The sequence below is a fragment of the Pongo pygmaeus genome, chromosome 10 (genome assembly GCF_028885625.2).
Source record: "Pongo pygmaeus isolate AG05252 chromosome 10, NHGRI_mPonPyg2-v2.0_pri, whole genome shotgun sequence".
In the NCBI taxonomy this organism is placed as follows: Eukaryota; Metazoa; Chordata; class Mammalia; order Primates; family Hominidae; genus Pongo; species Pongo pygmaeus.
In genome coordinates, this window is record NC_072383.2 from 61,908,589 (window position 1) to 61,933,671 (window position 25,083).

Genomic DNA, 25,083 nt, shown 5'->3' on the forward strand with positions numbered 1-25,083 from the left:
CCACAAAAGCCCACAGAAGTCACCTCTCCCTCCTCATTTGTTTTGACCCACAGCTCAGAGTTCAAGCCATCTGGGCAGCTCCTTCAGTGCAGTGCATTCTTCTGGTTTCTCACGAATCCTTTGTCAAGTCTTTGGCCTCTCCTTCCACCAAAACCCAACTGTGTTTTCCTGCTGCTGATGGGGAGGTATTTCAAGGCTCATATTAGCTGTTTCATATTTGCCTCATTATGTTCCCCCCTGAGACTTATTAATATGGCTGGTGTGTGTCAGAAGCTCGTGTTACTGTCTGCTGCGAGCATCCCATGGGATGATATGCAGTCCCAGCATTGAGTCTGGTGGCTTCTGTCACATCCTTTATTCCTGATACTTCCAAATTTAACCGTGACACCATTGCTTCTGAGAAGGAAGTTGAAAAAAAGAAGAAAAATGGTGTTGTTGATTTTGATCTTTGTATATGTATTCCATGTGTGCATTTGATAATGCTGCTGTCTCTGGTTTCCTATATGTAAGAACGTGGTTCTAGTGAAACATTCTTATGTAACCATCTGTCTCATAAACTCAGTGAACACACTTTAATTGCAAAATTCCAACAAATTCACAGACTACAGTTGTCCCTTGGCATCCAAGGGGGATTGGTTCCAGCACCTCCCACAGATACCAAAACCCGAAGATGCTCAAGTCCCTTATATAAATGAGGTGGTATCTGCACATAACCTACACACATTTTCCTATACTTTAAATCATCTCTAGATTACTTATAATACCTAAAACAATGTAAATGCTATGTAAATAGTTATACTGGGTTTTGTTATTTTTTATTGTTGTATTATTATTTTTCTTTTTCTTTTTCCAAATATTTTTGACCCACAGTTGGTTGAATTTGTGAATGGTTGAATACATGGATACAGAATCCATAAAAAAAAAACCTGACTGTATTTGAAGACAAACTACAAATGTTTATTTTGGTTCATGATTCTTTTTGGGTTTTTTTGTTGTTCAGATGGATTTTGTGTTTTTTTGTTTGTTTGTTTTAGAAGCTTTTTTTTGTCATTGTTTCCTTTAATTGTGTTTTAATTAGGTACATATCAGAGCACCTTATTGAACCTTACATCATGTTATTCTTATACTTCACCTCATTGGTATCTGAAGAACATTATATACTTTTCATGCTTCTATGTATTTGGAAGTTCTGCTCTGCCCTCCAGAGCAAAAGAAGCTGTAGTTCTTTCCAGCAGTTTTGCTATTTAATCCATATGTTGAAAACGATTAACTGCTACTGCTGTTGCTTAAATGTTTTTCAAATATGCCCCATCATGTTCATTCCCACTCTTACTTCATTAGATCAAGGTTTCATCATCTCTCAGTGGAACTAGGGTCTCCTGACTAACTCTCTTGCTTTCTGTCTCTTTCCCTTTTATTGTTCATCAACTCAGGGATCTTTTAAAAATGTAAATCTACACTGTCCCTTGTAGGTATCAGTGGCTCCGTGTTGATTCTCAATTAAGTGTGGTATATGAGGGCCTTTATTTTTTGTTTTATTTTTTTTAATTCTAACCCCAGTATCATACAATGGAAAGGTCCTTTATTAGCAAGTCATCTTCTCTAGACGCTATGCACTCCTACTTCTCATATAAAGCTATTTGTTGTATCCCAAGAAGGCCAGGGTCTCTCTTTTCCCACTTTTTCCTCTGCCTGGCTTGCCCTTTTTTGCAGTGGACACCTACTCACCTTTTAATACATGCTCAAAATTTATTTTCTGAATGGTGCCTTCCCTGACTTCTCAGACAACACAGTATACTCTTTTGTCTGTGTTTTCTTACACTGTCAATTTCAAGAGTTTAATTGACTAAAGAAATAATAGCATTTACTTTGTAGTATTTTAATTACTATATATTGGCACAAGTAAAGGCTTCCATTTTTTAAAAGTATTATAAATATAAAATTTATGGAGATGTAGATAACATAGTCAAATATTTACCTTCAGTATTCAGCTATTAATTTAGTTATGCATAAATATTTTAAATCACATATAAAACAGTGTTTTAATTTAGAAATACTATATTTTTCTCATTTTCACAATTTTATGAAGGCTCTTCATATATCCTGATATTGTGTTTGTCATTACCAGAGCCACATTTTGAGTCTGCCGAGACCACCTCGGTCGGGGAGACCGTAACCCAGTGGCGCTAGAGGAATTAAAGACACACACACGGAAATACAGAGGTGTGAAGTGGGAAATCAGGGGTCTCACAGCCTTCAGAGCTGAGAGCCCCAAACAGAGATTTACCCACGTATTTATTAACAGCAAGCCAGTCATTAGCACTGTTTCTATAGATATTTGATTAACTAAAAGTATCCCTCATGGGAAACGAAGGGATGGGCCAAATTAAAGGAATAGGTTGGGCTAGTTAACTGCAGCAGGAGCATGTCCTTAAGGCACAGATCACTCATGCTATTAATGCCTTTAAGCAGTTTCTGACTTGGGCAGCCCGGTGTTCCTTGCCCTCTTCCGGTAAACCCACAACCTTCCAGCGTGGGCGTTACGGCCATCGTGAACATGTCACAGTGCTGCAGAGATTTGGTTTGGGGCCAGTTTTGGGGCCAGTTTATGGCCAGATTTTGGAGGACTTGATCCCAACAGAGTCATCAAGTACACTTTTCTCAGAGTATACCATCTTCACATCTATTTGTTTGAAATACAGTGCTTTTAAAACTTGTGCATGATACTGTCATTAGAAATTTGTCTACAAGCTACAAGGGCCTATTTGACTAGTGTAGGATGGTGACTCTTTTAATTCAGTCTATAGATATTTAATTATGACCTCCTTAAAGTAATTAATTACAGTATTTTTAATGGTCATTAATATGCTTTTTTTCCAACAGTGTCTACTCTTTGCATTGTGCATAACCCCAGGAATGATTATTGTCTATTAAATTTATTTCCCTTCTTTTTTTAATATTAATTCCATCACATGACCTTCTAAGCATCCAAACTAGTACTAATTGCTACTGTTTCTTTCCCAAACATTATTTTGTTCAAAAAAAAAAAAGTAATTGAAAAGATTTCCACTTCCTGTAATGATGGACTGGGTCACTCAACTGATTTCTCAAATTTCATTTTCTAGGACAAGATGCATGGCCAAGCCTGAAACCTGTGACACGGGGAACCATATCTTCCCAAAAGGAAGAGCATCCAATATTTTGAACAGTAATAAAGTCCAGAGATTCTGAGCTATTAGTGCCCCTAATGGTTTGGGAAAATAAACATTCTCTTTGGAAGATAACCTCACCTTTGACCTCAAATAACTCTACAAAAAATATCTAGCAAAGATAATTAGACAATGAGGAGATAAGAAACCATGAGTGATAGCCAGAAGAAATAATAGACAATAGAGACACACCCACAGGAACTCCAAATATTGGGATTATCAGAAATAAATGACAAAAGAACTATTTACAGTGTTCAAGGAGGTTTTTAAAAGCCAAGCTTAGATTTCATCAGGAAATCGTAAGCACTAAAGTAACAGATTTGAAAATGAGCTACATAGGAATTCTAGCACTGAGAAATAACCAAAATTAAGAAAGCAGTGGGTGAGTTTAACATCAGGTAGAGCTAAAAAATAAATCATGAAAGCAGACAAATCAGAAGAAATAATAAAAACGCAGCATCAAAAACAAAAGATAATAAAATATGGAAAAGAAGAATAAGAGATATAGAAAACACAGTAATGTCTAATATACTAATTGAACTCCCAGAAAGAAAAAAAATTTTTTTTTTTTTTTTTTTTTGAGACAGAATCTCGCTTTTTCGCCCAGGCTGGAGTGCAGTGGCACGATCTCAGCTCACTGCACCCTCTGCCTCCTGGGTTCAGGCAATTCTTCTGATTCGGCTTCCCGAGTAGCTGGGATTATAGGCACATACCACCACGCCCAGCTATTTTGTATTTTTAATAGAGACGGGGTTTCACCATATTGGCCAGGCTGGTCTCGAACTCCTGACCTCAAGAGATCCACCGCCTCAGCCTCCCAAAGTGCTGGGATTACAGGCGTGAGTCACCGTGCCCTGTTCAGAAAGAAAAATTAAAGAATATAGAGTCAATATTTGAAAAGATAAAAGCTGCAAACTTACTAAAACCTATGAAAAACATCACACAAATTCAAGCAGTCCAAGAAATTCCAGGGAGAATATATTTTTTAAATCCTTACCTAGATATATTACAGTGAAACCGTAGAAACCCAAAGATGAATGGAAAATTTTTAAAGCAGCTGGAAAAAGAAAGCAGATTTTATTCAAAGCAATGACAGACTGACGGTAACCTTCTCACTCAACAGGAACATAGAAGCCACAACAAAGTACAGTGATATATTTCTAATATACAAAAAGAAAATAACTGCTGCACAGAAAAAGATACTTAGTAAATGAAGGTGAAATAAAAGACATTGTCAAGTCAACAAAACAGACACATACTAAAAAGAACTTCTAAAGGGTACCCTTAAAATATAAGCACTTGACATCAAAGAATGTAATAAATACATGGGTGATGCTAAATGAATCTTGACTACATAAAATAATAATGTCTTAAATGTATATATTAATATTTATATATATTCTATTATAATATATTACAAAAATAGCATATAAATCAGGAGGAGTAAATGAAGTTAAGGTGTTCTAAACTCTTTACATTGTGTGACAGAAGGAAAAAGCTATCAATTTACATTACACTTTGATAAGCAAAGGTAGAATATGACCTTCAGTGAATAAAAAGACTACTAAAAGATTAATAAATAAGCTCCTAACAGATAACATAAAACGGTATCTTTATGGCTATGAGATAGGAAAATATTTCCTAAATAGGACACAAAAAACACTAAAAGGAAAGAATTGATAAATGCATTATATTAAAATTAGAATCTTTGTTCATCTGGACACTATTGAAAGAGGGAAAAACCACAGCACAGTGGGGAAAAATATTTGCAACACATACAACTACAAAAAGACTCATATCCATATCAACAAATCATTAAGAAAAAGACTCATAACTTAGAAAATGGAGCAAGAGATTTTAACAAAGTGTTCTCAATTAAGAAGATCCAAATTGCCTTAAACATATGATAATGTGCTCAATCTCATATATCAGGGAAATGCATATTCAAACCACAGTGAGATACCACTGCACACCCAACACAATTGTTTAAATTTAAAAGAAAGACTGACAATACCAACTGTTGATGAGGATGTGGAATAGCAGGGATTCTTCCACTCTGCTGGTGAGAATGTAAATTACAATCATTTTGGAAAACAGTTAAGCAGCAATTCTATTCATATATGTGTGACTAAACAAAAATGTGTTTATAGTAGCATTATTCAAAATAGCCCACAACTAAAAAAAATCATCTATCAATAGTAAAATGGATGAATTACAGTGTATTCCTACAATGAATAGCAGTGAAATATACTCACAAGAAATGAGTGTATCTCATGTTGAGCAAAAGGAAGACAAAAATTATACATCGTGTAGGATTTCATTCATGTAAAGTGCAAGAAAGGGCAAAGCTAATATCTAATCTTAGAAATCCAGGTAATGGAGGAGAGGGTATAGGTGTATGGTAATTGGGAGAGGCACAAGCAGTCTCGTAATATACTTTTTCTTGGTCTGATTGTTACTCACATAGGTGTATTCCCTTTGTGATAATTCATCATCAAGCTGCACACTTATAGTCTGTGTATTTTTCTATATGTAGTTTGACTTCAATTGAAAATGTTAAGACAAAAAAGTAATTGAGAGAGTACCCAGTAATATATGAGATTTATAAGGACTGAAATATAAAGTGATAACCTCCTTAGGATGATTTTGAAGAAATCATTCCCTTAAACTGGTGATATGGAGTGTTTTTTACCTTTGTTTCTCTCCTAATAGACTGTGAATTTGGCGGGGGCAGGCCCTGTGTCCTCATCTCTGCCTGACAGAGTGGACTCTCCCTGTTTGTGGGATTCACGAAATAATGTACTAACGTGAGAAATGTATTTCTATTCCCAGGTTAAGAAAACGACTGAAGCCACCTTGCAGACGATACAAGATATGGTCACCATCGAGGACTATGATGTTTCTGAATGCTTCCAGCACAGTCGTTCCACAGAATCTGTGAAGTCCACTGTCTCTGAAACCTACCTGAGTAAACCCAGCATCGCCAAGAGAAGAGCCAACCAGCAGGAAACTGAACAGTTCTACTTCATGGTGTGCCCGCCACTTCCCAAGCCACTCTACAGAGCTCAGATCTAGGATTCCCAAGTGCCACTTCTATAGTCACATCAGAACCATCTGGGGTTCCTTTTGTTAAAATAGACTCCTGTCTACCATCAGAGTTCCTGATTGAGTCAGTCTCGGAAAGAGTTTAGGAGTTATTTAGGAGTTAGTTAGTTAGGAGTTATTTAGTTAGTTAGAGGACTGGTATAAAAGTACTTTTAGCTGGGCACAGGGGCTCACCCCTCTAATCCCAACACCTGGGAGGCTAAGGTGGGAGGATCATTTGAGCCCAGGAGTTTGGGACCAGCCTGGGCATCATGGCAGAACCCTGTCTCTACAAAACATATATATATTTATATTTTTATATATATTTATATTTTTTTTATATTTATATAGATATATAAATTAGCCGGCAGGCATAATGATGTGCAATTGTAGTCCTAGCTACTTGGGAGGCTGAGGCGAGAGGATCGCTTAAGCCCAGGAGGTAGAGGTTGCAGTGAGCTGAGATCACTCTACTGCACTCCAGCCTGGGCAAGAGAGTGAGACCCCAACTCTAAAATTTAAAAACACACAGTACTTTTAAACTTTAATATCCATACATGTCACCAGGAGAGCTGGTGAAAGTGCCAGTTCTTATTTCCAGAGGTCTGGTACAAAAGGAACCTGACAGTGTGCATCTCTCCTAGGCTCCCAAGGGTTGGCTATTGCTTCTGGTCTGCAGACCACACTTCAAGTAACAAGTTTCTAGGGTCTAGAAGATCAAAATGGCTGGATTTTAGATCTATGAAAAGTTCCTTGACATTGAATAATTTTTAAAAATTAAAAATTAGGCTGGGTGCGGTGGCTCACGCCTGTAATCCCAGCACTTTGGGAGGCCGAGGCAGGCAGATCACCTGAGGTCAAGAGTTCAAGACAAGCCTGGCCAATACGGAGAAACCCCATCTCTACTAAAAATAGAAAAATTAGCCAGGTGTTGTGGCGGGCACTTATAATCCCAGCTACTCAGGAGGCTGAGGCAGGAGAGTCGCTTGAACCCCACAGGCAGAGGTTGCAGTGAGCCAAGATCGCGCCACTGCACTCCAGCCTGGGCGACAAGAACGAAACTCTGTCTCAAACAAAAAACAAAAAACAAAAACAGATTTAAAAATTATTCTTGCCTTTTGCAGAAACTCAGAGAATATTTGGAAGGCAGTAATCTCATCACAAAACTTCAAGCCAAACATGACTTGCTGCAGAGGACCCTGGGAGAAGGTGAGTTATCCGAAATGTATGGGAAGATGACCTGGATGATACGTCGTATCATGTATATATTCCAGAAAGTGTATGAATTGTATATTTGTGCTTTAAGAAGCAAAGGACACTCTGTGTTTAGATTTGGTTTCGTTTGTGTATGTCATGATCAAGGTCTCCTGGCACGATTTTCTTTTAAAGCATGGTGCTAACCTTGAGGAAGCATAGTGAAATCTAGGGAGGGCTGGAAAGTCAATACCGAGCTCCTAGGGAGGGATCTTCAGATCGTGGTGCTCCTGATCATAGAAAAGTCTGGAGACACTGCCCCTCCCCTACCTGCTGACCCCCCAGTCTCTTCTTCCTTCCCTTCTCAGATTTCTGCACCCTTCCAACCCCACCCCTGTTTGTTTTAATGGGCGAGTATTTGTTGTTCCATCTGTTGCCTGTTTAGACTCTGGAAACCAGTTAAACCAGTTTGGGTGATTTTTTTCTTCCAGTAGGCATTGGCTGTAGTTGAGAAACAATCTTACAGTATAAGTAGATTGCTATGTCTAATAATAGTAACAAAAACAACAGCAACAGCTAACACTTGTAAGGCTTTCTCTGCGCCAGGCTTTGTTCTGAGTTGTATATTTTACTGTGCGCTAATAATTTCTCCATTTTTACAAATGAGGAAACTGAGGGGAGGCATGGGAATACAGGCAAAGGGGACTGTATAAATGTTAATGTTTCTCTTTGTCTTTATGAAATTTAAAAGGAAAAAAATAAATACAAGCCAAGTTCCTGTCTTAAGTGCTTCATAGTCTGTAACTTTATCTTTTATTCACACTAGACCCTGCCAGAAGTTAGAAAAAGTAAAAGAGAACGTGGAAGGGAGTGGGAAACGAGAGGACTGAGTTGTGTGAGTAACTCAGGTCAAAAAAGAGATTGCCCCTCTTAGAGCTAAATTCTTGCCTCCCACAATTCTGGAACCTTCCTTAACCATAAAGTTTCCATCACCTTATCTCCTGGTTTCCACCAAAGAACTCATCATCCTCAGGGAATGACCACATGGAGAAAGGTTATCATAACCTAAGAACCATGTCTGACACAGTTAGGATGAAAAGGCCAATTACACCTAGAAGGAAAAAAAAAAAAGCAACACTTAAACTACTAAAGAGTGTCATTAAAAAATAAAATAACCAAATACAATGTATGAACCGTCACACACTAGATTAAATTAGATACTGAATCGAAAAGCAAAAGTTATGAAAGACATTTTAAGAACAATTAGGGACATTGAAGTACAGACTATATTAAATAATATTATTGAATTAGTGTTAATTTTCCTAGATATGATAATGGTATTGTGATTATAAAGAAGAACATTCTTATTCTTAAGAAATGCTTGCTAAAGTGTCATGATGTCTGCAACTTACCTTCAAATGGTTCTAAAAAAAAAAAGAGGGAGAGAGAAAGAAGGTACAGTCAATGTGGCAAACATTAACAGCCGGAAAATCTACATGAAGGGGATAAGGATGCTTCCTGTACTTCTCTTTTAACTCTTCTGTAGGTTTGAACTTTAAAAAAAAAAAAAAAAAGTCTTTTTATCTTTGAATAGTTTTCTCACAATTGTGTCCTGTTTTTTCTTTTTTCCCTCACAGTATCATGTAAGGTCTTTTTTTTTCAATTTTTCACAAATGCCTGATATTTCAAGTGATGCCCTCAAGGTCAGTTGCCAGGCCCAAAGCATAAATTATCTTAAGTGTAGATGAACGCTTACAGGCACAAAGTCCTACCCTATGAGGATGGATACCACTTTAGAAATTGTGTTTGAGAGCATGAAGTAGTGGGGGAATTCATTCTTGGCACTGCTTGCAGACACATGTGTTAATATGCTTGGGGCCACATTCTGAAACTTTTATGGTACCTATTCAACATGGATTCTCTTGTGTCTCCTAGAGAGAAAGCCCCAGTGGTTAATATTCTTTTACATGTCATTATTGGATGGGGCTATATTCTAGACAATTTATTGAGTCCACATGCCAAATTCCGTCTTTAGCTGATGAACTACATAAATCTGTATTATACTTTGTGAACTGCAAGCCAGAATTTTCTTTTTTTTTTTTTTTTGAGATGGAGTTTCACTCTCATCGCCCAGGCGGGAGTGCAGTTGCGCAATCTCAGCTCACTGCAACCTCCACCTCCTGGGTTTAAGTGATTCTCCAGCCTTGCCTGCTGAGTAGCTGGGATTACAGGCATTTGCCACCACGCCCAGCTAATTTTGTATTTTTAGTAGAGACGGGGTCTCACCATGTTGGCCAGGCTGATCTCGAACTCCTGACCTCAGGATCCACCCACCTCAGCCTCCCAAAGTGCTGAGATTACAGGCGTGGGCCACCGTGCCCAGCTCAGGATTTCTTTATCTTGGAATTTTTTTCAACGGGCTCTGGTATACCAGGGACACAAGCTGTGCTGAGGTGTATAAAACCTTCACAGGATTCCATTTACGCTGCAGAAGAAACTGGATGGCTTTCATCCATCAGCAGCAGGCACACTAGCCTCTGCCCACTGGTTGCAGACGTCTCTGCTTCCTAGCCCTGCCCCTTTTGCAGGCTGGGTGGCACACCAATTGCTGGTCACTGCCTGGATATGACACTGGCAAATTTGCCCAGAGAAAAGCTGAGCATGGGAGACATGCCCCACCTTTTAGCTCAACCATTATAAGCCTGCTGGCTTTCTGTGCAAGCCCTCTTCATGTTAATAGGCCACATCAAAGGAGACCAGGAGAGTTAATGGCGCCCATCCCATAGTGAAGTAATCCCATGGTGAGCTCTTATGGAGGAATCTGAGCCCAGATTTGGTGTAATAGGGTTACTAGTACAGGATTCAATGGTATGTTTGGGGACAGTCCTGACTTTTTATATAGAAATCACCTCTCTGAAGTATACTAGACTCACGGCTGCAAAAACTGCCTTCATAGTAAAACAAATAGAGCCTAACCCGAAGATTTAGCAGTTGCTTGTACACAGCTGAATCTGTAACTACAGACATGTGTTTGGCCTGCCTTACTGCTCGCTTTTTGGTAGGCTGCCAATGGCCCAGTAAGTTCTTTGATTTACAACATTGTGAAGCAACTAGATTGGGCTCTTAAAGTGGCACTGTCAAAATTCAGAATTCCAAATCTTTGAAAACTACTGAAATAGAAAGAAACACGCAATGAGTTGTTAAGACCAAACTCATCATTATCATTTTCTTCATCCCTCAGCAACACCATTGTATCTTTTTGTGATGTCATTTGTTTTTAAATCATAGAAGTTAAATTGACCACAGTAAATGAGATATACATCTATAAAACTGAGGCACTGATTTTTTTTTTCTTTTTCAGTAATGAGCCTTAATGTTCACATTGGCTTCTTTGTATGCAGCATTTGGAGTTAAGGGGTGCAAATATCAGTGCAATTTTGCTAAACAAAAAATCTGATACTAGGAGCTGAGCTCCATATTTTATTGCTTCTTGCCCTGGGCATAAGGTTTCTGACAAAGGAATTTAATAGGTTATCTTCATACAATCCATTGTCTGTCTTTGAGTAGGAGTACAAGTATACTTTCAGAAGGGAAGCTGATTGTGAGTAATTATGGTTTTTTAGAAAAGCACTGCAGTAGTTGGTATTCTTAAGGAAGAAAAAGGACTGGAAAGTAATGCCAGGAGTTCTCGTCAGCCATTCATTAGGGAGCAAATCCAGGATGCCTGTGTCTCATTTGAGCCATACACATTTTAAGTATTTTATCTCCTTTTTTAAAATATCAAATTGCCATCAAACTGTATTTTGGTTATCCCATTAACTATATGTAGGAGATAAAAATGCATTTAGGTGTGAAAAATAATTCACTTAATAATTCTCGAGTGAAATTTAAGAGTAGCAAAAAAAAATGTTTGAACCAAGAACAAGTTAAGCCTGGGTTATTTTTTTCCTTCAAAATGGCTTGCATGTTGTGGGGTGTGGCGAGGGGAAGGAGTGGTCCGTTGTTTTTAATAATTAAGTAGCTTTCCAAAGAAAATGATTGAAATCTAATCCTCAGACTGCTGGAAGCTTTCACATTTCTCTGGGAAGAAGAGTCTTCTAAGCTTGTGTGTTATTGATCTATTAATGATGATACTGATTAAAAAATAAAACCTCATTCATCAGTTGAGACACACTCAGGACTGTTAGCTGAAAAAACGATGGATGTGGTAGTGTGGTTATACTGTGAATGATAGTTCTTGCCAAGCTCGCTCTTGGTTCATTATTCAAAATGTATCTTTTATAGGTTTTTAATTTTTTATCTTATACTATTAACTATGGATGGATGGAGCAAAATAATTTTAAGCATTTTACATATCATTTTCTAAATCTAAGGAATAATTTGTTAGGATATTGTAACAAAAATAGCAGAATTTCAAAGTTATAACACATTTCATTTCTAAGGAATTCTCATTGGCATCATTACCATTGAATCACTTGAAAGTGATTACCTATGTTATCAAATTTACATTTATAGATATTAATTTAATAATGTACATATTTATAGAGTTTATTAAATTTATTTAAATATTCAGTATTTTGTATTTGGCTTTAGGCATGTGAGGCAGACAGAATTGTAAGCCATAATCCCTACCTTTCTTCTAAGATCTTTCAAAGTATTTGCCAGGAAAAAAGACTTACGTTTTTAAAGGTGGTACATTATAGTGCTTGGGAGCTAGTACATTATAGTTCCTGGGAGCTCAGGACTGGGATTAAAACGAACTTGGACCTGAGTGCCACACCCACCCCATACTAATAGCGTGACCTTGGGCAAGTCACTTTTCTATATGCTCAGTCTTTTCTGTAAAATAAGGATAATAATAGAAGCTACCTCATAAAGTCGTTGTGAAAATCGTGAGTTAATATATGTAATATAAAGTGTTTATAATGGTGTCTAATAAATATTAGACATCATTGCTGTTTTTATTGTTGTTACTAATATATATTGCATCATACCTAATTAGACTTAATGCTGTCATAAAGTATGCAACATAACAACATAATACAGCACAAGCCAGACAGTTTCTCTACCCTCAACCCTTTGCACATTCTACTGCCTCACACTGGGTGATCTTACGTGGCTCCCTTGGACCCAACACAACCTAAATGGTGGTGACTCTCACATCTTTATCTCCAGCCCTGTCTTTTCTCTGTGCTCTAACCCTGTATAGCCAGCTTCCTGCCGAACACTTCCATTAGGATATCCCATAAGGCACCACATACCACAGTCAGCTCACCATCTGCCCACTCTACTTCTCAGTAGACCTTCACTCTCATTCATGAATAGCTATAAATTATTCTGAAGTTCTGTGTACACCTTCACCTTTTTCTTCTCCTCCAAGGTAGCAGAAGGCCAGCAAAAGGAAGGGACTTATAACTTAAATAAGTAGAACTGGGAAGAGGAGGAAGAGGAGATTCTTCCCTTCCCTTCATCCCCACTTCAAGTCATGTCCATGAACTCATTCTGCCAACATTTTTACTGTGGCCTGGCCCTATGTGAAGAAAGGTAGTCTCAGATTTTAACTGTTTCCCCCTATTTAATCAATAGATATTAACCAAATCCTTTATGTTATTTGTTATTCAAGAGGAGATAATAGAGTCAAAGGCTCTACTGCAGCCTGGGAGTGTTGGTTCACAGTTCCCAACAAGCCAGCTTTCTTTACCATTGTCATGTTGGCCTTGCCCTAGAAATCTGAATCACTGCATTATGATATGATAGGCTGAGCTTAGCTATTTGTGCTGCAACGTGACCATCCCCTGCCAGCTATATTTTCAAGGTGTTTCAGGACCATATCGTTATTTTGCAAACAAACCAGCTGAATGGTTCAACGTTTCCCACATTCCTTCCCACTACTCCGCCCTAAACGTACAAAGCAACCGATAAACACGTGCAAACTTGAAATTATTGCAGATTGTCAGAGCACTACAAAAATTCAGCCCTGTTACTTCAAACAAGTCAAGAAACCCAAATGTAAAACAAGTTGATGTTTTAATGGACAGAGAACTCTGTGAAAGGCTTTTAGCTTACAAGTTGGTGGAATGTAGTATCATTTAATGTCCTTGTACTTTAATATTCGCAAATGTCATTTTTGATTACAGAATACAGCTTCTCTCCAGTCCCCTGATTCATATTATAGAAAGAACACCAACTTAGTCTAAGGAAAATTGAACCCTCCCAACTCTATTTGAACCCATCCTTTTCCCCAACAAGTGTCAATCAAAACAGAGAGAATAACTAACATGTAAATCTTGGATATGTCTTATTTGTATTTCATTTTTGGGCTTACAGTTATGATCAAGCAGCTATTCTTGTTTCTTTTCTGAAAAAACAACAAAAACAAAAAAAAAAACCAGCCTCAAATTGCCAAGTGAAACATGATTCTCAAATCTATAGAATTTATTAAATTTTATGTATAGATTTTATGAAATGTTTACTCTGAATTATGTGTCTATCTTCATATGCTATCCTCATGTTTTCTGCCACAAAAACGTGTAAGTTATTATAAACTCAGTGTTTTAAAATACCGGATAGGAGATACAAAAGAGTACCACATACATTCCACTGATTCCTTTCAGTTTACTTACTTTAAATTTTTTTCCTGCAGGTCATAGAGCTGAATATATGACTACAAGGTAGGAAAATATTTTATCATAACTTACAGCATATTTCACTTTCTCTTTAACAAGAAGCAACCATTTCAATGCTGAAAGAATTAACATATTTTGTTCATGAATACGGGAGATAGTTTTGGCTTGACAAAGCATAGCAAAAAGCATAGCAACATGAAATGTTTGGGCTTCTTACAAGACTAGGTATGTTCTGGCTTATTTTTGTTTCCCTCTGGAATTGTGAAGCTCTTTAATAGGCAGAGACAGTAACAAAAACCTAAGTTAAACCAGCTTGGTTTATCTAATCCAGAACACTTTTTAAGTGTTTCTAAATAGTGTGACAGGACTTTTGATTTGATAGTTTAATTTAAAAAAAAAAAAACAATATGATGTGTACATCTACTGCATAAGTAAGTGGAAAGTATAATTATTTTCTGTTCCTATTTTCCTTTAGTCATATGAAAATTAGAGCTGGCCGGGTGCAGTGGCTCAGCCTGTAATCCCAGCACTTTGGGAGACTGAGGAGGGTGGATCACCTGAGGTCAAGAGCTCACGACCAGCCTGGCCAACGTGGTGAAACCCCGTCTCTACTAAAAATACCAAAAAATTAGCCGGGCTTGGTGGTGTGCGCCTGTAATCCCAGCTACTCAGGAGGCTGGGGCAGGAAAATCACTTGAACCCGGCAGGCGGAGGTTGCAGTGAGCCGAGATTGCGCCACCGCACTCCAGCCTGGGCAAGAGCGAGACTCCATCTCAAAAAATAAAAATAAAAAACAAAAATAAAAATTTGAGCTATATTGAATATCTTTAGGATTTTAGCTGTCTATATATTCTCCATTTCGATTCACTTTAAACATTTAACTTTTAACACATACTCCCATATTGTACTTTCTTCATTCAGGGGAGGATTGTGAAGCTACTACAAGAAAGGAAAGCCATTTGGGCAGCAGATTCTGATTTGGGTTGGGGAAAGTTTGTGGCAACTTTTATTTTTCTATGTCACCATTTGTGCAACAGACAGAAATTATCTAATTAGCATAGCAAGATGTTGCATTTTTGAAATTGAGTTCTCTTTGAAATAAGAGGCATTTAGAACACTGGTATATCTGTTGCAGTAATTGGCAAGTTGACTTTCAAGGATCTATAATGTTATTGCGGGGCAGCTTATTCATAAGGAAGCCCCTCGTACTTCATGGTAAACCAACTAGAAAGATACAGCTCCTGACTTTTCCAAACCTAACAAAAGAAAAAAAACACTGAGGTTTTTCTTCACTATGTCAGTGAAAAAGAAGACTATAACCTCGACCTGGTAATATGCAGCTTATAGAGATGTTTTTTACCTATAGCATCTCCTTGCACTATCAATTATTTTACCTGTTGTTTCTCAATTATAATTAATGTAAGGCAATTCAAAAGAGATTTTTTTAAAAAGCAGAAATGGAAATATATTAATTTGCCATGAGAGCTATAATTGCCAAATAGACTAGATATTCACATCAACCTGACCAGTACTTCCTCTCATGTGGGCATCCTCTGTAGGAAACCAAATTATCAGGAAGTCATGTGGTAGCCACAGAATCAGAATGAGTCACACAATTGGAATGTTGAACGTCCCTGGCTCTGTTCACTTGATGTGGGTGTAGCAGAGCAAGAATCATCGGACCTCTGCCATGGAAATTACTTTGATAAGCACTGAGGCAGTTTGTTTTCATTCCAAGTTCCTCTCACAACTTGCATGTGTTCACGTTTACCGTACTATAGAATTCTACAGAGGTGATTTTCAGGCCTTTGGTAGAAGACTCAAAAGATATCCCTCCGTTAGCCAGCATTACCCTGCATCTCCCAGTCATGCGGGGACAATGATTCAGTGCATTGGAGGTTTTTGGCTCCGTCTACAAGATTGGCTTGCTCTGTGAATCAGTGACCAAACAAAATTCTAATCTCCTTAGCTTTGTCAGCTTCTCCAGATATCACCAGATGTGAAGCTCTCGTGGACCTTACTGTAATAACCACATTTTCTAGTTTTTTAATGCTTTGGTATACTGGGGCCTTTCTGACCCCGGAAGTACTGCCCCTCCCGGGATTAGCCAATTCCTAGCAGTAGTAAGAACTGGCTTGCCAAGTGTGCCTTTTGTATGCAAGCCAGGTGATCCAGACAACCTACCTCCAACCACCTCCTTCATGGTTCTGACACTCAGGGCCACTATTCCCCTTCCCTAATCACCCCAAGGCCAGGTATGGGACAACTTAGGGATAGTCCCTATGCCCCAAAGCCCACTGGAATCATTCCAACTAGCCTATTCTAAACCTGCTTGCCCAGCTTCTCCCATTCCCTCCAGTGTTTCCCACTGGAGGGACTAAAGACTCTTGCTCACATTTTCCTTTGTGCCTTCTGCCTCCTGACCAACCCTGGTGCTTCCTTCTGTGGCCTCCCTGGTGATGGGGCACATCCCCAACTCTTTAACAAACTATCTTTTCAGTGGTAGTTGTCTCCTGATCGTTGGCCTCACCATACCTGAATAAAAATGAAATCCACATTTTAAAACACTTTTAAAATAGTGAAAGGAGTGGATGAAATCAAGTATGTAGGGTTAAACGCTTTGGTGGTTGGTTGTTTTGTTCTTTTTACACCTATCAGATTATTTCCTCTATGAATGGCCAGAACTCAGTGTATAAAAGAGATCTCAGAAATTTCATCCGTGACGGGAGATGATATGTTGCCTGGTAGAAGTTTCCATATTCTCTCCTAGACACTCGCAAAGGCTTCTTTTAACCTCGCCAGCACTGTATGACTTCAGGTGCTGCTTGCTGTGCACCTTGTTCATCATATGAGCCCATCTGCTGGGAGGGTCTTAGAATTTAGCTATGGAAGGCTGTACCAGTAGGTTTGTTTCCATACATGATAGTGTCTTAGGAAGCTAGTCAGGCTTCCACGTAACTTCTTGGGATCTGGTATATGAACCAGACTTTCTGAACTTAAGCTAAATGAACTAAAAAAGATAAATTTTCCTGGAGTCTGAAGCTTAATGAAGGGCTTTACACAATTTCCTGGTGTGGTGTGTATCCTCCTATAAGCCTTGCAGTTAAAGAGGAGTTTTACATTAAAACATCCAGAGACAGGTCTCAGGGCTCTCCTTCCATGTATTTCATTCAGTGCAGTAGTAGAAGTTGAGTCAGGTAATTCTGGCCTTCTTTCCACTAACGGGAGAGAGCAGAAGAGGTTCCTTCTCTGCAGTCACAGGGCAAGGTGTCACAGTTTCTAAATATACTACATGCTGCACTAGATGTGCATATGTCAGAGAGAATGGTTTATTCACCAGAGCAAATGGGCAGACTGGAGAGGAAGAGAGTCTGCAGTGGCATAAACGAGTACATCCTCAGATATTTAGGTGGTGGAATAGTTTGTTCTAAAGAAATAATAACTCATGCGAGCCTGTATGTCCCCCAAATTAGAAAGAGCAGTGAACCCAAACTATTTTTTTCACTTGTGACCCATTAATAGTTACTTTTGCATAAAATAAAATCCCATTACTACTGGAGGGGTATCGAACAGATGTGATGTTACTTGCATTGGTTTGCTGGGCTGAGTGAGGTGGCTCACGCATATAATCCCAGCACTTTGGGAGGCCAAGGTGGAAGGATCTTTTGAGCCCAGGAGTTCAAGACCAGCCTGGAAAACACAGGGGGACTCCGTCTCTACAAAAAATTTAAAAATTAGCTGGGCATGATGGCATGCGCCTGTACAAGTCCTAGCTACTTGGGCTGAGGTGGGAAGATCCCTTGAGCCCAGAAGGTGGAGGCTGCAGTGAGCCATGATCATTCCACTACACTCCAGCCTGGGTAACAGAGCAAGACTCTGTCTTTAAAAAAAAATTATGTGTACCTAAAAATGTTACATTTAATTCCTCATTTGGGGATCTACCAGAGCCCTAATCTTTATGACCGGTTGTATCTTACTGTGTGACTTGTAAACCAAATAACAAGAATGCTGGTTTGTAACATTTGGCCAAATAGCTAACGAGTCTACTTGGTAGTGCTTATTTTAAAACAAACCAGCAAACAAACAAATGTCAGCTGCAACATACAGGGAAACAGCAGTGTGAATAAACAATTTGTATGTTTTTTGATACAGAAGTGAAAGTAAATAAATGGGAAATGGGAGGGAATGTTTTCCCCTGTGATTGGGGGAGGGGAAGGAACCCAAGATCCCCGTGTTTTGTAATATTGATGTGACCTATAGATGTTTCATTTATTGTTTGATTTCTGCCATGCTCAGTAATTATATTCCCTTCCCTTAGGCCTCCAAATGTTCCCCCTAAGCCCCAGAAACACAGGAAGTCCAGGCCCCGCTCACAGTATAATACTAAGTTGTTTAATGGGGATTTGGAAACATTCGTCAAGGTACTGGCACCAGCCATCTGGGTGGCTGATCTCCATGCTTCTTACTATAATGGTCTCAGCCTCTTGTAAGAGGAGGAAGGTCATTATGTCCAAGTCTGTCCTGGGGCTCTTTGCTTTCCCAGAAAATCAATATAATATTTCCTGAAGTCAGAGAGGAAAGAATATTTGGGTTGAGTGCCTTCAGAAGAGAGGATAAATGAGGGTATTATTATGTGGGCATAAAAGAAAGCCCTCTTTATTTTTTTTAAAAAGAGCCATAATTTGTACAGAAAGTTAAAAAGCAACCTGATAAAAATGTTGTATTTTTACTCATGCAAATGAGATGGCACAAAATATTCTTTAAAGTCTGCTTGTTAGGATAGCTCTGAAACACAGCAGGAGTTTTGATTTCCCATGACTTGAGGAATTCATTATATTGAATGAATTGTAAGACCCTATGATCTATACCTTGTATCTCTGCTGTGTTTACTCTTCGTCTTCTTTTTCATCCTGTATTTCTGATAATGCTTCTAGCCGAGGACGAAGAAACTCGCACACAAGACATCAGGTATAGTGCTAGAGGGACGTAAGGGTGCTCTTTCAACTGTTGGTATCATTTTCAAGTCGTGCTCATGCTTGGCTTTAATTAGATCGTTAAGGTTTTTAAAAGAAAAATGTTTGCATTTGGAAATTAGACAAGTTTATAAATAGGTTTTACTTAGAAACTGTAGCAATCAAACACTAGAGGAAAAATGGATACATTAAACTATTAGTTTTTACATTATGTGTTTGGCAAATGTATCAAGTTTGATCAAGGGCTTTATTAGGGAAAGTCAATGTTAAATACCAAATACACATTTAATACTGGATTTTGGACCCTAGTGTGAATTTTACAAAAAAGAAAAGGGCTTGCTTTTTCCTTCGTAGTTCACATTTTATGGCATGGGCTGCAGTGTTTCTGCAAACTAAGTTTATCTGAGAAACCACGTCATTAATAACCTCCCTTAATGATGTGTTACAGACGTCTTACTTTCTTAGGTCTGTTTATTGAATATGTGTACTAATAATTAAATGTGCATGTGGCATGTATAAGGACAGACACACACATACATAGATACATAGATACATACATACATACATACATACATACATACATACATAGATTAAAAACCTCTGGCAGCCTTAAAAATCAGCCCTACTCTGGAATTAAGTGAAAAGCCACTGAAGAACCTAAATAGCAGTTACAAATCAACTGCCTTAAGCCTTAAATCCAGAAGAACCTTATTGGCTCTAATTTAATATAAAATTATTGTCAAATTTGATTACCTGTTTTCCCAGCCCCTGGCTTATAAGCAGGGACAAATTATATGGAGAGAGAGGAGCGATAAAATGAAAGCAATGAGATATGCAGCTGATGGCCTGGCAGAGAAAGAGAATGTAGAAAAACTGCAAGAAGCAGACATAGGATTCTGTTGTATTTGATAATACAGTATGAGAATGGCTACTTAAGATGACAGAAAAGCACATATTACATACTTTTTCAATTTTTCATTAAGAACAGTTAAATGAAAGTAAATTGAGGTACCAAAGAATAAATAAACCAGCTATCATGGAAAATTCACTTATAGAAGCTCTTCACAGCCCAGATGGCACATTGAAGAATCTTTGGTAATAGAAACAATACAGAGGGCTCCTTTCCACTTCTAAAAAGGGCTTGATCACTTGAAATCTCCACAATGTCACTGTGAAGACAGCAAGAGCAAAACCATTTTTTCTCTTTTTTCTCGTGGGAAAACCGACACCAAGAGATTAGTTTGAATGATAGATGGAATGCACCCCCATTGTTCTTATAAAATATTTTCTTATGTTTTCTACCCATGCATCTGAAATCTGTAAAATTAAATTAAATCATATATGCTCATTACTTTTTGACTACAAAATTAATTATATCCGAATGAAATACTGATCATAGCTTTTTAAAAAAGCAATTAGTAAATGTAAACACAAAAACTTTTTTAAAAATATGAAAACCGAAGACATTTTTTGAGAACTTTCTTAGTGCAAACATTTTCCTTTTCATAACCTTGTATTCTTTGCTTTTCTTTTTAATACTAAATTCAGCAGAGATGTAAACTAATGATCTCTTTTTATCACTTACATTTAAAAATATGTTGCTTTCAGATTAGTGTTCCATGAATTGTTCGTACAGTTTACTTCCCCTAAAACACTTATATCTTAAAGAAAAATCCTTTCACATATTCAGTAAGTTATGATGTAATTACATTGCTGTTCCTGAGCCAACTAGTCCACACTAAAATGCATTTTTATTCTTAAGACTCTTCTTTAAGAAATTAACAAAATTTATGCTCCTAAAACAAATTAACTAATTAGAGAAACTTAATACAGTCTCCAGAAGTAATTGAGCCATTAACTGGTTTATACACTGATTAGATTGTCTTAAAACCTAAAATAAGACAATTCCTTAAGAAGTATAATACCCATTCTAGGAATAGTAAAGCGTTTAAATTGCTGAACTGCATTATTCCTAATCCTTCCCCCACTGCTTAATTGGAAAGGTTAATGGATTCTGAATTGTTCTAATATATTAAGACAACCAACTGTTTCTTGCATTTCAAAATAAAATTCCTCACGAATTAATACCTGATGTCAGCTAACCATTTTTGAGCCCGATGGTTTTGTTTTTTTGTCTTTTTTTTTAAAAAAAGATCTAATTCCTGAAAAAGCAGAGTCTTAAAAATACATGAAAAATAATTCTGTAGTCAGTAACCTTCTTTAACTTCATGGAGTACATGGCATTGGTACATATTTAACTGTGACCTCAGCAGCCCTTCATCTCATTTGTCATCCTATACATGTTTTAAAACATTACCACAGTTTACATTTGTTCAGTAGAAAGCAGTGACTGTTTTACAAGATGTGGGGAGAGAAGGCCCAAAAATGTTCCTTTCTAAAAAAACAAATCTGCGATATACAGTTGTGCCATTTTTTTCTTATTCCTTAAAATATGACAATGTATTAATGAAAAATCTGTAAGTTCTGATGCAAACTAAGTAAATACATGTTTTAATTATCTCTGTAACAATTCTTATATTATGCATCTATAGATATGGAAGCCTTTTTATAACTTGTCATCTAGGTGATGTACTCTCAGGGATGTCATAGAGAGAATCCTGAGGTGGCTGAAAGGTTGTCTTTCATGATGAATATAGCGAATCAAACTGAAGATGCTATGATTATAATACACAGAGTTCTTTTTAAGTCTGTCAAAGATTGATCACTTGTATAAATAAGCTTTTAAAAATGAGTTATTCACATATTCATTTTGGTATGTAAGTCTTAATATGAGAAAAGAGATGAATTAGGTTTTGACATCTCTAGGCACAGCAGAGTAAGTTGAAACAGAATTGCCTTAAATGTATTTAACTTGGTTTGCTCCAGAACTGCAAAAATCCCTCTTTAATTACTGTTAAACTCTAAGCCTTATTATTATGATGGGTTTATACCTCTCCCTTGAGGTTAACTGGTTTCCATCCCTTTACCCAGGACTCAGGACAGGTTATTCCCCTCATTGTGGAAAGCTGTATTCGGTTCATCAATCTCTATGGTAAGCCATAAACTACAGAATTCTTATTTTTTTAAAAATCACTAGAAGTGTTTCAGTAAATTTACTTCCTGGGAAAAGAGGGACCTAGACAATGTGATGGGGGTTTTATCCTGTTTCCCTTCTTTTCTCTTTAGGTCTTCAGCATCAGGGGATTTTCCGAGTGTCTGGTTCCCAGGTGGAAGTCAATGATATTAAAAATTCATTTGAGAGAGGTAATTGCACGTCTATCCCTATAAGCAAACCATGTTGAAAAGTCATCATGTTCTGTAAACTGAAGTGGCACCCTTATTCTGTATATCTTCAAAACCTTTCTTTGTATGTACTGCATTAGGGGTGCAGCAGTAAGAATCCATTAAGAATAGCTGAGAAATGGGACCAAAACTATAAGCCCTTGTTATTAAAATTAGAAAAGCATATGAGCTCTGCATCCTGGTTGAGGACTGACATTGATAATTGGTGCCAGGTGTAGCAAATGTGGGGCTGAAAGGGTTCTAGAAGAGTGGCCAGGGCAGCCCTGGGCCTAGACAGCAGGTGAGGGAGGCAGCTCCTCCCAGCTGCCCAGCTGCTCCCTTTGTCAGGAGCTCTTCCCTTTTTCTTCTCACTGTCCACAGACTCCTTCCCTGTGACCCTAGGGGGTGCCTTATGCTTGTTCATAATTGGCTGTCAAATAAATTCTACTAAACTGGGTCATATACCATATACATTATCTTTTTTCAATGTCAATACTTTTTTTCCCTTAATTTTTTATTTTTAACTATTATGGGTACCTAATAGTATTATGTATTAATAGGGTATATATGATGTTTTAACACAGGCATACAATGTGTAATGATCAAATCAGGGTAACTGGGATATCCACCACCTGAAGCACATATCATTTCCTTATGTTAGAAACATTCCAATTAGCACATTATAATTAGCAAAGCTGCACACTTTCATGTCAGGCAGACCTAGAATCATATCAGACTCTCAGCCACTAATCAATCATGTGATATGGGTCAAGTTGCTCAATTCCTATTTGGCCTCGATTTCCTCACCTGCAAAACTGTAAAAATGGATGGCTAGAGTAGAGCAGCCACATGTGCCAAGTCTCATGCATTGGCCATCTTCAGGATGAGCTGAAATATAGTAAAGTATCAGGTTCTGTGCTAGCCACCACAGGCAAAATACATGATCATTTTTCCTTGGAAATTTTCCCAGTATTTGTTATTTGTTTGTGATCTGCTTGGGTGAGGCTTTCTCACAGTGGGCAAAAATAATAGTAATTATTATATTCTGATAAATTCATGTTCAGTGATTTCTTGCCCTAGGAACAGAGAAAAGAGAACAACAGATCCCTAAAAATAAATTGCCCTAAGAAGCAAAAAAAACGTTAAAATGCAATGCACATTTTTTGTGAACTTTAGAAGAGAAGCATAAAACTGTAAATAAAAAATAGAATTTGATTTAAGGTTGTATTTTATGTTGAACTTCTTAAGGATTTTATCTCTAGAGGAACAATAACCAGACTAGTTGCCTAATAATTTAATTTAATTCTCAGAGAGAAACACTAACCAGACTAGTTGCCTAATATTTTAAAGTTGTTTACCATAAAAAAAAATATTTTATATTTGTGATATATTTTTAAAATTCCCACTTTTTAGACAAACTCCTTGGTAACGTGAAAGGTACATTTTCAAGTTCTTCTATCTGATTTTAGAGTCTCCCTCTGCTCAAGACAGCTTTCAGATGTGCTGTGAACACCACCATGCCACTTTGGGAAATACCTACTTATTTAATTGTAGGTATTGTGTTCACAATTCAGTAGGAATTGTGTTCACAATTCAGTGGCGCCTATGACATTTCTGATAAATTTTACTGACCCATATAGCATAGTCAGACAGACCTATGGTGTGTCTTTTTCCCAGGAGGGTAAGAAACACAGGATGTAGTGTTTGAATTCATGTCAAACTAAGATTACAGATTTCAGCTTAAAAAAAGTGGGGGTTGGGTAAAATTATAAATTCCACAATATTTTATTTTAAGATTTGAGTAACTTGTAAGGGATTATTTAGTAGCGTAAGATTTTAAAAGCTTTATTTTAGTCAGCTATTTTTAGGTTAATCATAATCATGGGGTGGGATATCTAAACCAATTATTTTAATTTTAGTACCATATAATCTTTCATAAAGCATAATTAAAAGATACATGTATATATAGCAATGTGTGTGTTCATAGAAATATATTTTTGTTCAGAGAAAAAAAAAGAAGCACTGTTAATGTAACGAGTTTTTTTGTTTTTTTTTTTTAGGTGAAAATCCTTTGGCTGATGACCAGAGTAACCATGATATTAACTCAGTTGCTGGCGTTCTGAAGCTCTATTTCCGTGGGCTGGAAAACCCCCTCTTTCCTAAGGAAAGATTTAACGATCTGATTTCTTGTATCAGTAAGTGGACATTTTTTTCGTCTTTTCCCACCAGAATTATTTCACTAACCAACTTCCTGGAAAAGGCAGTGGCCCCCCTCCATACACCCCCACCCCCACCATTACCCCATTACCACCATATTTCTGAGACCATTTGTTTTCTTTCTGGATCCAGTGCGAGTCATCCTCCCAGCTGTGGCCTCGCCCTCAGCTGAGTGGGCTTTCCTCCTGAGCATCCTCTGGCTCCAGAAAGCCAGGAGCTTCCCACTCATGGCTGGAATTGAGCAGAAAGCCAGGTGCCAGCCGCCTAAGGGAAAGGAGGAAGTTGTAAGCTGGGAAATGTGACCTTTTCTTGGCTTTTGGTTCTTGGTTGTTCTCAACCAGTTTTAGGAGTGGGGTAATTTATCCATCTTTGAATGTTATTTCAAGAAATGGGTAAAATAAGATCAAAGATCCTTATTACAGTGCAGGAACACCAGGTGGTAATTATCTGTCAGTGGGCAACCCAAGCTAATAGGCAGAGTTGCTCTGGGATTGTCTA

At 37.7% G+C, this 25,083-nt stretch overlaps 1 protein-coding gene across 2 annotated transcripts in view; it reads left to right on the forward strand.

Moving 5' to 3' along the window:
• The window catches only part of SRGAP1 (SLIT-ROBO Rho GTPase activating protein 1), a 321,514-nt gene that overhangs the window by 248,508 nt on the left and 47,923 nt on the right, over positions 1-25,083 (forward strand). Inside the window, exons 9-15 of one of the 2 annotated variants that reach the window (XM_054443638.2) lie at positions 6,042-6,239; positions 7,418-7,502; positions 14,131-14,158; positions 18,432-18,534; positions 22,078-22,138; positions 22,273-22,350; positions 24,429-24,563. In XM_054443638.2, the coding sequence (XP_054299613.1) occupies positions 6,042-6,239; positions 7,418-7,502; positions 14,131-14,158; positions 18,432-18,534; positions 22,078-22,138; positions 22,273-22,350; positions 24,429-24,563 (688 nt within the window). Of the gene's footprint in view, positions 1-6,041; positions 6,240-7,417; positions 7,503-14,130; positions 14,159-18,431; positions 18,535-19,047; positions 19,082-22,077; positions 22,139-22,272; positions 22,351-24,428; positions 24,564-25,083 lie in introns of both variants that reach the window. The other variant, XM_054443639.2, reaches the window with a different exon arrangement.